Genomic DNA, 12,875 nt, shown 5'->3' on the forward strand with positions numbered 1-12,875 from the left:
TCGTCTCGTCACTTGATATTATATTAAAAAACACACTCTTAACTCATTGTATTAATGTCCACTTGCACTAAACTTAAAACGATGTCTTAAAGCCTCACAGGCAATGCAAAAGAAACTCTTAATATATTTTTGTTAGGTGCTGATGTGGCTAGCCTCTCGATATCTCGCCATATCTCCCTCCCTCGGCATTCAAGCAAAAGAACCGCCCACTGCCGATTTTATCTGGTCCGTTCATCGCACGGGTGACCTTCCTTCCTAATGTGTGAACTTTACGTAAAGTACAAACTAGATACGATACGGTTGCAGGAATTTCCGAGACTTCGCGAGAATTCTTCGAAAGACGCGCAATTTGTTAAGAGTGTCTTATCTATTTAATCCTTGGTTTAAGACGTACTTAAGTTTAGGTGGACATAAGTCTATGAGCGAATACCAAATGAAAGACGACGTAAAATTAAACTTTCAATTAGTTACCTTTTAAATTCTGCCATCTGCACTTTTTGTGTTGAAGCACTAACAAGTGTGGTTCAACCCTTATTGTATTGCTACCCAAAATGTTGAATAGTAATAATTAATTGGCTTGTTAACATGAATGTTATTTTATATTGTTATTGTTATGCAATTTGGTATGTTCTATTCCTTCTTCTAAACAGCATATTTTTTATGTGTGTGACGAAAACAAAAAGACATTTTGTTGATAAATTACTGTAAATAATTCTTGTGCTTAAAATATCTATAATTAAGAAATGTAGTAAAGTGTACAAAACTATGTAAATCGCTTGGAAGAAAATGTTGACCATGTATGTACAGTGGACCCACTCGTTTCAGTTTTAAAACTTGCGGTGAATACTTTGTCTTGTACGTACAAAGCTAATAAGTCTCACTATTATTAGAAATATAGATTTGTTATTCTGCACTACGAACCTACCACCTATAAGGTGTACTACGTGAGTGCGAATGACGATAGTGCGAAGACGGTTGCGCGAAAGCTTCAATGCGCGATCGTTCATTTGCGCGAATGACGATAGCACGCAGACAGATTTGCGAAAGCTGAAAGGCAAATTAATTGTTGCAAGTACTCCCTAATAAACTTTTACAAAAGTAAACGTGAACTTTGTTATGAAAGCTTTGCATTACAAAGAATTGCAACAACCTGCAGCCATGGGAGTCAAATCTGTCTTCGTGCTGTCGTCATTCGCGCATTTAAGCTTTTGCGCAACCGTCTTCACACTGTCGTCAATCGCGTAATCGGCATTCGCACTCGCGTTGTACACCTATAATGTGCAGATGGAAATTGAATTACCAGCAAATACTTACTCAACCAATAAATATGCTATTTATTTATCACAAAGAACTGACTCGACTAAATTGTCACCTGTGGCCCACTGTGTAAAGCTCAATTTAGATTCTGTACAGCTGTGTGTTGTGAATTTTAGAAAATGATATACATCATTCCAAATTGTATTTGTATTTACTACTATAATATATTATGTGGTGATAAATAAACCAATGACATTGATTTAAAAATGTTTTTTAATTGTCTTTGCCCTTGACACAGAATTCTGCAATGCTGTCTTTGAATTATCTACTGATCAAGTTTTTATTTTGAGGTCCAAAATTCGCCAACGGCCGTGTGGTGCGATATATAATAATAATGCAACCACGCAAACTAGGAAATTCCCTATGATAAGAACCCAAAGTATCTAGTAGCAGTAGATCTCCTTATGAAACAGTTCGTCCAGGGAAGTACTGCCACCTTACCTATTTCTGCCGCCAAGCAGTAATGTCAGCATTACTGCGTTTCGGTTATGAAGGAAAAGGATGTTAGTGAAATTACAGGCACATTATGGGACTTGTCAACTTACGTCTCATGATTACGGACGCAGTGGCAGTGCCCCTCAGATCTTTGTGATTTAAATCACTAAGTCTGTCATGGACAGGCGTGTCACTTACCACCAAGTGGGCGACTGGTTCGTCCCGTCACTTGGTCTCAATAAAAAAAACGAACTCGGCGAACAACACCTCGACCAGGACCAATTCGTTTTTTTTTTTTCAAATTAGTTCTACCGAACATAGATCTAGGGACTCCTCATCTAGCGCCTATCTTTAAGTGAGTCCCTACACTTGTCGACAAGGAATCGCATTAAGTCCGCCTTTAAAAAGGAAATAGAGCTAATCGGAGACGGTGACACACATGAACCACATAGGTGAACCAGTGAAATGATCCACGGTCACGAAAGGACTGCGTCGATGCCCAAAAACAGCAGTATTGTACCGATGGCGCCGTCACGATCCGTACTTTCGAAATATCGTCACGATAATCTAATCGATCCGTCGTCGCTACTCCCTCGGCGTTCAAGTTAATCGTTAACGACATAAACATACACAATCGATCAATCTGAAACGAACGAATCGTGAAGACAAATCGTCGCGTATACGGGAGCCTTAAAACATGATCACCTCAAGCAGACTTCCTGCGATATGTGGTGACGCGAAGTTCAATGACACTCCTTACATTCGTTGAATCGTATCATGCGTGTATATGCCTCAGTGACTGGATACGGCAAATTCATACCACAAGCGCTTAGGTAGACAACAGAAAAAAATGGCTGTCAGAGACCCTCTTAACATAATATCATAGTTTAAATGATACAACGTCCGCCACTTTAGTGGACAGTGGGGTATCCAGTCATTAAGTCCCACACGTGGTCCTTAGTCCTGCAAAAGGCATTCAAGGGTGAATATAAAATAAAACATTAAGTTACAATAGTACAACGAGTTTTATTTATAAAAATACATCACGATTGAGCTCAATAGAAGATCCTATACGGAAGAACACCAACACTCCGAGGTAGGAGTTGAGATCTGATTCATATAATTTCAACATTTAAGACTGCATAGTTCGAGAGTTACACCAATAATAAAAATGGTTAACAAATTTTATGAAACACTTGCCATGTTGCTGAATTGTAAAGAACTTAAAGCGCGCCATTCGTTGAAGATTATGCTGCCCGTGTGAATGTATGCGATAGCTGACTTGTCATGTAAAATATCAGCTAACCTATGCATTCCTTGTGGAAGTGTTGGCTAGTTTGGCCAACTCTAGTCTCGATGGGAAGGAGCAATTCGGGAAATCAACTTTTCTAAATTGGTTCAGGTCTGGGTGAATTCCATTGCTCTGGTACTCATAATAAAGGAGATTCCCTAGTTTGAGACCAGTAGCAGTAGAGGTCCTTGTGAAGAGTTCGTCCAGGGAAGTACTGCCACCTTACCTAATTACTGCGTCTGGTTTTGAAGAGTAAGTGTGCTGGTGAAATTATAGGCACATGGAACTTTGAACTCTCAGGGTGACGGGGTTTGTTTTAAAGTTCTGAGTGGCACTGCAACTGTTATGGACAGGCGTGTCTCTTACCATCAGGCGCGCGACTTATTCATCCCGTCACTTGGTTTCATAAAAAAAAAACAGGTTATTTGTGTGGTTGTCGTCACGTTATTATTATTCTGTAGTTTGGTTAGTGATAGAAAGGACAACAAACCGGGATATTAAACCTTATTTAGTGCCAGCAATTCGGTTGTCCAAAAGAACGGAAGTATTAAAACTAAAGAAGGCTCAATGTCGGTACTTCTGTTAGCGTCGGTAGCGGACCAAGTAACCAAACCATTGAGACTAGAGACGGCGAACATGCTCGTCGTATGTTCTTCCACTGACGAAACGAACAATGAATGAGAAGTTGATACTAGCGACCTCTTAGGGTCCATTGTACTGATTCCAAGTCTTGTCTTTTCCAACAAGTGAACCATATTTGCGGAATTTATTAACTATTTAAAAATTAGGATTTCTGTTAAAAGTTGTTCTTTGCGCCACAATTATAAAGTTATTTTTGTTTAGTATACATTTAACACACGCCAGCATGGCTTAAATTCTCTTTATAGAGGAGACTCCGCGTCCTGCAGCGAGATGAATGTGGACTAAACGATAATCACAATTACAGGTTGATTGATAACCCATGACCTTGAAAAAAAAAATTACGTGCTAAAAAACCTGTGAAAAGTGACAATTGTTTAGTGAATAACCAGGAATGTAAACTGCAAAAGACTAGCAACTAGCTTACACTTTACAAATTAAACATAACTCTCATGGCACACCCAAGTTTACATTAACTCCATTAATATAAATATTAAATGCAAACAGAGAAAGTTTGAAGAAAGAAAGCGTTCACAGAGTTTTAACAAAATGGTTTGGTACTATGACTAACTTTGATTTGACACGAATTCCTAATTCTTAGAAACTTCTTTAAGTGCAATTTATGCCCAAGGTAGTCGAATGGATCCTGTCAATTTTAAGATCAATCTCAATTAACGCTGCAAAATTTAGGAGCTTTTTGTATTCAACAACACTCCTGGCGTTCACATATTTATTATAGTATCTCTCCTGATCATTATTGCCTTAGTACGTAATAAATATATTATCTTTTTGTTCCATAGTTTTAGTTCAACAAAAAATAATGAATATATTGGCTGTAATGCGATTTAAGAAGGCTTCTGGTGTTATTATTGTACCAGCCACAGACGTGCCAGAATGTCTAACCCTCTTCCGACATTCAGGCACGTCTTGGTACAAGCAAAGTTACAATCATGCCTTGTGCATCAGCATAGAACACACGTACCAAATTAGTATAAGTAGCTCATACAAAATGTAAACCTCACTCAGTCAACCAGACTCAGTCAACCAGAGTCAGTCAATCCTCATTCAGTATCCAGTAAACTCTCATCAAATATCCACAACATATATATTTTATTTATACCATGTAAAACATGGTAAAGTGGTGACCCCGACGTGATACATTAATACAAAGATTGAACAAACACTAAGAAAAATTCCTTCGACTCGGATGGATTCGAACCAGCACCAGTTTGCCACACCGGAGCTAACCGCTCTCCCATCTGAGCTACGAAAGGAATCAGCAGATCTTTTTCTATATCTATGAGCAGACCTCACGAATTTTCTTTACGTACTTGTTGCCGATCTTTCATCATCACTTTGAAAAAAAATATATAGTACAATTGAGGATATACACTGATTACAATACGATGTGAAAACACGATTCCCGAAAATTTTCACGACAAAAGTTGTAAAAATATAAATTCTGATATAAAGCCAGTGTCCCAGCCGCTCGACCCAAGTAAAATGAACCGATTAGTTCGGAAATTTGAATTAGGTAGTAGATCTCTTAGACGGCATTTTTGCCATCTGTGAGAAACCTATTGAAGATTTTTCTTCACTCAGCCAGGTACCTTCGAGACATCTGGATATCCAAAAGAGGACGACCTCCTCAAAAGGTCTCCCGTCTACCAAAGGTGATCTACGTGAAAGAAATTTGTTGGAATTCGGAATATTAAGTTTGACCAAACCATTTTGTGAACAATTTTTTTTTTAACATCTATTATTTTAACAATCTATTCTTAACCAAATTGTTACCGCTAACGTACAAAGTAGACATGAAATAAAAGTTTTAAACTTTATATCAACAAACTTAAGACTGGGGATTCAAGAACCATATTTTAACATTTATAAATTATCACAAAAATATTTTTTTATATTTTTTTTTTTGCTTTTTTTAATGTCCTCTGGAGCACGTCACCACGTTTATGAAATATTAAACACGTTTGTGAGACACATAAACATGGTATGGAACAAACAGGCTTAAGATTTTTTTTTAATTGTCCTCTACAACAAATTTATACTAATACAAATATTCGATTTTTCTGTGTTAATTCAAAATTAAATTAACATGACGAAAATTGCCATCCCTTTCGCCGTTAATGACGACCAGGACATCACCGATGCTGCACCAAAATTATCGCGTATCATTTAATCCTGTGTGTTCTCAACCTAAGACAGATGGGCTTCTTACCAGCTTCCTTAAATTCCACGTCGAAATACCACAGAATCGAAACAATAATATCATATTAATAAGTCCATAATTGCACACAATTCCATAAATATATCTTTATATTAAGACTATATGCTGCTAGCAAATCTTCAGATGCTTTTTAAACGCTAAACAATATTGCTGAAAAAAAGAATCAAATTACGTATTGGACCTAGTGTAATTATTTATTAATACATTTGTTGCGTTACAAAACGAAATTCATAGAAACATGAACCAATAAGAGAACTGCTAATCTCCATATTACAGATCGTAAACCCTGAAAAAGGTCAATATTCCGTCTTATACCTGCTGCTTATACGCTGATCTATAGCCTGAATGTATTTTATATTATGTAAAGGGCCGTGAATATCCATTAATTCCTCTTTAGTATGAATTAAAAACTCAGTTTTTATTTCATAGTAATATTATTCAAATATTGAGGTAGCATTATTTTCTGAACTTTGACAAATATGCGTGTCAATAAATGGCCGTGTGTGTTACAAACTAATTTATAAAGTAACGCTTCCTAATACAATGTGTTGATTTGCATTCTCGTCATATTTACAGAGATCATTCTATATCCGAAACTGAACCCAAATCACTAAAAAATCCTAAATTCCTATTTTTTATTTAATTGCGGTAAACAAATTTGATCCAAAGGCCAGAACCTGTATGGTAATTCATCAAGTACAAGTGCGTGTTTATCTTATGGCATGATTTGAAACGTTTAATATACGCGGAGGATACGAATGTCGAAGTTTCTGCTTTCAAAGTTGTGGAGCCTAATGTTGAAATGAAACTCGCGTGGGAAGCTCTGCGTGTGGCTCCGGTACGGAGCCAGCCACCAGCTGTGGAGCTAGGTACTTCTAGCAATACTTTCATGTAACCTAAAGTTGGTAAGTACCAAATCTAAGTTACAAAAAACCTTTTTCAGTCAACTTTTCTAATAAATGTACATAAATAGTAAATTATAACAATACTAACATAATCATAATTAAGAAAATAGGTAAATAAGCGATCAAGAAAGATTAGGTACGTATCGCTCGGTGAAGCGGGTGGCGGGGTCACTGCGTGGTGCATACGTCTTGAGACAATTTTGCAAAACTTTACTAGATACAATTAGCTAGAATATTAAACAGAATATTTATTTAGATATCTTTAGGTGATTTAGCATTATTTCTATTATTAATTTCTTACATATGGCCGAGAATGCAAATCAACACACTGTTAGGTAGATGGCGCTAATCCAAAATAAAAGAACAGCCAGCACTATCCAAAAAATCTGTGCAATAAGCGCCATCTAGTTGATTTGTTTGTTATCACTGGAAATCAGAGTAGTTTTTTGGTACTGGTCGCGACAGCTGGTATACCATTGGGTACTAAATACCCGAGTACACTGTTATATCGCTATTAGCAGTCCTCTTGAGCTATTGGTCCATGATAAAAATAAGGGTCCAGAACTTTTCAAAACATTCTAAATATCTTGGAACATTCTAGCAAATATTGTCTTGTTTCCCGCTGAGCAGTTTTTTCGCTTTATTCAAATCATCCAGAAACGTTTCGCCGCGCTTGCATTTCTTAATCTGATTGGCTGGGAACAGGTTTTTAGACAAATAAGCGATGAACTTTTGCCAATCTTTCAGCAAATGATATGACTTTTCACGTTTCGTCTCAACCGGGACCGGTCCGTTGGAGTAATCGAAGAAAACATTCATGACATCTTTCTTGTTCTTCATTCCACGGTCAGCTTTGATCCAGGAAAGAATCAATGTGTCTATATTCCGATGTGGGTTAATGGGTTGATCGTAAATGTTACTGCAGACATTGTTAGTTTCTGATGCCGGACCGACAACATAAATGACATGGCTGGCCATTCTGAAAGCGTCATCGGCCCAAAGGAATGGGTCACCATGCGTGGTGTTCGCTATGTCTCCATCATACATCATGTCAATTCCATATTCATTACGAATGTAGTTGACGAACGATGTTATGCATTCTGTGTGGAGACGGCTGGCTGGTGAGTAGACAACAAGTACTTTTGGTGGTTCTTCTGCAGGGTAATAAATAGAAGCGGTTAAAATAGTGTATAGTCTGTCTTCTTTGAAGATGGAGTAAAATGACAGTTCATTGAGCAAGTGTTGCCTGCTTGCAAGCAGCTAGTGGTTGCAGTCGAAAAATATTCTATCGTTATGTTACGCTTATACAGTAAATAGTCGAACTTATTTAATTTGAATCATCAACAGCCCATCATTCGTCCAACTGCTTGGGACAGGTTCATTTGAATTTTTAAGTTCGTACATACATCTGCCTGAGGAAAATTTAAAAAGTCAAGAGTGACAGTATTGGGACATGAACCAGGGTAATCGATGTGCTTCCAAAGATAGATCAGGGTAAAATGGAGATGGACAGGGCTTCTGTTGCGTGGGCCGGAAAAATGGAGCAAAGTAGTCACCAATTGGTACCCACGTGATGGAAAACGTAATAGAGGGCGTCAACATCCAAGATGGGAGGATGAGCTGAAGCTAACTGCAGGACCATATTGAAGAAGAGTAGCTCTTGATAGAGCGCACTGGAAAGATCTGGAGGAGGCCTATGCCAAGAGGCACGCTGAGTTAGAGATTTAATGTAAAAATTTAAAATGCAACGTTCGATTCCCGAGCCGGGAAAAATATATCTATGGCCTACATTTATTTCTCTCGTCACCTTGGGTGTAACTTGTGGTTGTCTACCTATGTGTCCATAGCATCCGCGATACATGGTTTCCCTTATAGGGGCTGTGAATGTGTGCGTTATTTATTATTTATTTATTTAAGGGTCATTTAGATGACAGAGTTTATCGCACGATTAGTGGCGAGAAATCGTAAGCTATTATCGCAAGCAATAATCTTTATATCGGTGGCCATTTTGAAACTCCTCAATGCATTTGATTAAAGATGTAAACACTCAGGCCGTAGACCCGACCATAAGTGGATTAATGATGGCCAAATTGTACTACCAATTAGAAACCAATTAATAAAATTTATCGAGTGGCTTGATATGAACTATAGATTCTGGGATAGTAGTAAGTTATCTTATCGATGTAAGTTCTTTATAATATTAAATATAATGTAGATTAAAAAATATAAAGTTTACCTGCAGCAGGAATATAGTCCTTACACCAATATTTCCTTATCAACTTAAGAGCGATGTAGTAGATGAAAAGCGAAGCCACGATCAGTGAGGTGATGCTCGCAATGCATACGTTCAGACGTTGAATGTCGGTGGCTGTGAAAAATAGTCTATTAGTTATAAGTTACGACTCAAATTAAGCTAGAAATGATGGGAGACTATTTTATACTAGATTATCTATATTTTTTTTTAATTTTCTAAGTTTTTTTTACGATACTATGTAAATAAACAGGTCTTGTGCCCGACGGTAAGCGACATGCCAGTCCATAATGGTTACAATGCCGTTCAGAGCTTTAGATCGCAAAGATCTGAGTTACTGCCTCTGCGCCCATCACCCTGAGACATAAGTTGAAAAAGTACCTTGTACCTGTAATTTTACCTAGATAATTTCACATAGATATTCTTTATAATTTACAGACGGATTATTTAGATATCGTACGTTGAAACCAATACTGTCACTAAGCGAAAATCTCCAATTTAAAAAAATCAGTAACTTTAACGGCTATTATTTCCCGAAAATTGACGACCTCGGCGATCCAACGGTTTGCCCTGTGGGCGTTGAATGAGGAAGTCGCAGGATGGATTCCCGGCAGGACAAACTTGGGAAATGAATATTTTAATTTTTTTCATTTTTTTGTAGTGAGCGCGAACTCTGGCAGAAACGGGAAGCCCGAGGGCGTCGTAGTGGTGAACCAGGGCCTCTCTGGGCTCAAGGGTATGCATAAAGCATTTCCCCTTGGAAAAAAAGAGTGGTAATAGTACAGATCGACACTGGAAAAGCAAAACGTCAAAATTGTATTTGAAAAATATTACGGAAGAGCGATATAAAGTAATTGTTTTAAGAAAAAATAAACATAACCAATTTTATTTGTTATGTAGAAAAGCTGAAACTTTCTAGTTTTCCACATAAATGAAATTTGAGTTAATATTTTACGGTTGTTGCACTGTACAATATTTCTGTTGAGAACCTACTTATTGCACGTGTAAATGCCCATAAAAGACAGTTAATAATTCGCTTTACTAGGTAGATAGGTAGGTACATAGAAAACTTCGTGAAGTCCGCTGGTTCGTTCCGTAGCTTAGTTGGTATAGCGTCTAGCACGGTATGCTAGAAGACGTCGGTTCGAATCCGACCGTATCGAAGGAATTTTTTCCGAGTGTTCGATCTTTATATTAATAATTATAACAAACTAGTGGAGTAATTTCACAAAAATAATTGAATATCAATTCAATAAAAATTCAAAATATTCTCAGTAACTTTAATGGTTGTTTACATCAACTTATTACGGAAATTGTAATTTACGTCAACTCAACATCCTACTCTACTCACTATTCTAACTTAACTATCAACATTAAACAAACTTAGACGTTCATCCACACAAAAATTACTTTAAATTGGTCTCAAACATTTTTTTTATTCAAATGCACGTTATACAGTTTACCTTTCCAGCGTTGAGGAAATTCCCTACATCAGAGACCAGGTTATGGTGGTCTAGCACATAAAAAAAAATTTGTTGTAACTTTTAGAAATGAGCAATACGGTCATTGACTTACAAACAAATGGACGACGGGTCTAATACAAAAACCACGAAAAAAATGTCCCAAGTCAACCTATTCGAAATTTAAATTGTAATGTCATCGCAGTATCGCGCTGTCAGTCGAACAAATGAAGACTAAAGCGGAGTTTGGCGCTCTGTATACGATTTTAGCGCCTTACAAGTGCGGACACTTTTTAGCGCGGACCCGACGTCCATATAATTGTAAGTCAATGAATACGGTAGTAACAACAACACTTACTTATCTTTATCTTCGGACTTTCTACATGCTGGCATCCCTCCTCGTCGCCATTTGTACAATTCGTATGCAATGGAGTAACCAAATAGTGATATGACCCATTGTACATCAAGCTATAGTCGTAGGTGATTTCGTTTGTCCTGTTCTTTAGTTTCATTGTGGTGATTTTTTCAATCTATAAACGTGGAAAAAATTTAGATCAGGTTCATGGGGACATAGATGGATAAACAGTGTTTTTTGTACTTAGAGTGTCAGACTGTTTCAACTTTATTATGTATGCAAAAAGATTGAGTCTTTAAATGGGATATAGCGATACACTACATTTGCTCACGTTACCTTGCTTGGCGCCAGAAATAGGTAAGGAACTTATAATATAGATTATAATCAATATATTTTTTTACTACCATGACATTCATTTATTTTTATGTGCCTATTTCTTTAATGGCGTCTTTTTCAAATTTATCATTATTTTCACATTTCCAACATTACAAAAAATATATAATTATATTGCACTGCTATTACAATAGTGTCGTAACTCAAAACACGTGAAATTCAAGATGATTTTACATTACTGAACTTAAACGTTGATTCTCTACACGTCAGCAAACCCGTTCCGGCAAATCAGACAAAACCGTTGTTAAAATATTGTAAAAAAGAATTACAATATATCTACTTAACTCAAAATGAGCCAAACTTTATGTGAGCTAGTTCTGAATGAAAAAAAAAAACAAAACAGTCAAAAATATGAAATTATTTTTTTTCCTAGGAAATCGCGTATATTTGTTTTTTTCAAACAAACCAACGTAAAAAAACAAATATACGCGATTTAAATAGTGTTTTATGAAACAACGGGTTAGATTTAAGAATACTTTCCATAAAGACAACTGATTGAGTATTAACAATGACCGGAGGTGAGTATTACCCGAGACCGCTGCGTGTCGCGCCCCTAAAATAGTAGTTTTAATGTGCCTGATTACTGGCAACAGTTGCCACTGTACTCTGAATTTTTATCAGACAAAGAAATAAAATTAGTTTTTTTTAAATACTGTTTTATTTTACTTTCACTGTAGTTTTTTCGCAAATGTATTAAAAAACGTTGTTTGATACACGTGCAGATTTGTCATTTTCACTTGCCTGGAGTCTTGACTCTCGCCTCTGGCTCGGGCCAAGAAACCTCGAGACTCGTGAATAATACTAGCTTTCCGCACTTGTATCAAAAATAACTATTTTTCCTTTTATTTTTAAATACATTTGGCAAATAGGAAATTGTTTAGTTGTCTGTAATAAACATAACCTTAACCTGTACATAAATTATAATAATCTTTGACGAGAAGTGAGCAAGATTCATTTTTCATGAATTCTGAAACAGTACACTTTTTGAGTTAATACACTATTGTATTAACAGTGCGATATATTAGAAAATTAAGCACTTTTTATTTACCTATGTGGTTTAGTCCGCCGAGCCTAGATATAGGAAAGTAGTTTTAATAAATGTGATACAGGTAGCCTTCGTTCACACGGCATTGCCCTGCACGTTTTTAACCGACTTCAAAAATGGAGGAAGTTCTCAATTCAACTGTATGTTTTTTTTTGTATGTATGTTACGCGATAACTCCGGTATTTGTGAACCGATTTTCATGATTCTTTTTTGTTGGAAAGGGGGTACTTCCATAGTGGTCCCATTTCATTTTGAAAAAATCTTCCACCTTTAAGGGTGGCTGTTCACGCATGAAGATTAATTTTTATAAATAGCGCCAACTTTAATTTAGGAGCAATTATTTTAATTGTTGATTTTGCTATTTCTCCAATTCAAGGCGTTTTTCTCTCAATATACTTTGAGTAGTGAGAACCGATTATTATTATCTCCAGTGTAAAGTCCTGTATAGTGGCGAACTAGGGGATATTTCAATAAAACTTAGCAAAAAGACGTAATTCCACGTACTTTTGAGGTCGTTTTTTTTAGTACTCTGTACCGAGATTATT

The 12,875-nt window shown here is 36.6% G+C and overlaps 1 protein-coding gene across 1 annotated transcript in view; it reads right to left on the reverse strand.

The window, feature by feature from the left end:
• Positions 1–7,078: 7,078 nt before the first annotated feature.
• Positions 7,079–12,875, reverse strand: part of LOC113235750 — a 12,940-nt gene continuing 7,143 nt past the window's right edge. The window contains exons 5-7 of the mRNA XM_026471637.1: positions 10,896–11,067; positions 9,063–9,194; positions 7,079–7,980 (exon numbers count right to left, since the gene is read on the reverse strand). Of these exons, the coding sequence (XP_026327422.1) occupies positions 7,424–7,980; positions 9,063–9,194; positions 10,896–11,067 (861 nt within the window). The 3' untranslated portion in view covers positions 7,079–7,423. The remainder of the gene's footprint in view (positions 7,981–9,062; positions 9,195–10,895; positions 11,068–12,875) is intronic.

Source organism: Hyposmocoma kahamanoa, unplaced genomic scaffold (genome assembly GCF_003589595.1).
Source record: "Hyposmocoma kahamanoa isolate Upper Pololo Valley unplaced genomic scaffold, ASM358959v1 88, whole genome shotgun sequence".
NCBI lineage: Eukaryota > Metazoa > Arthropoda > Insecta > Lepidoptera > Cosmopterigidae > Hyposmocoma > Hyposmocoma kahamanoa.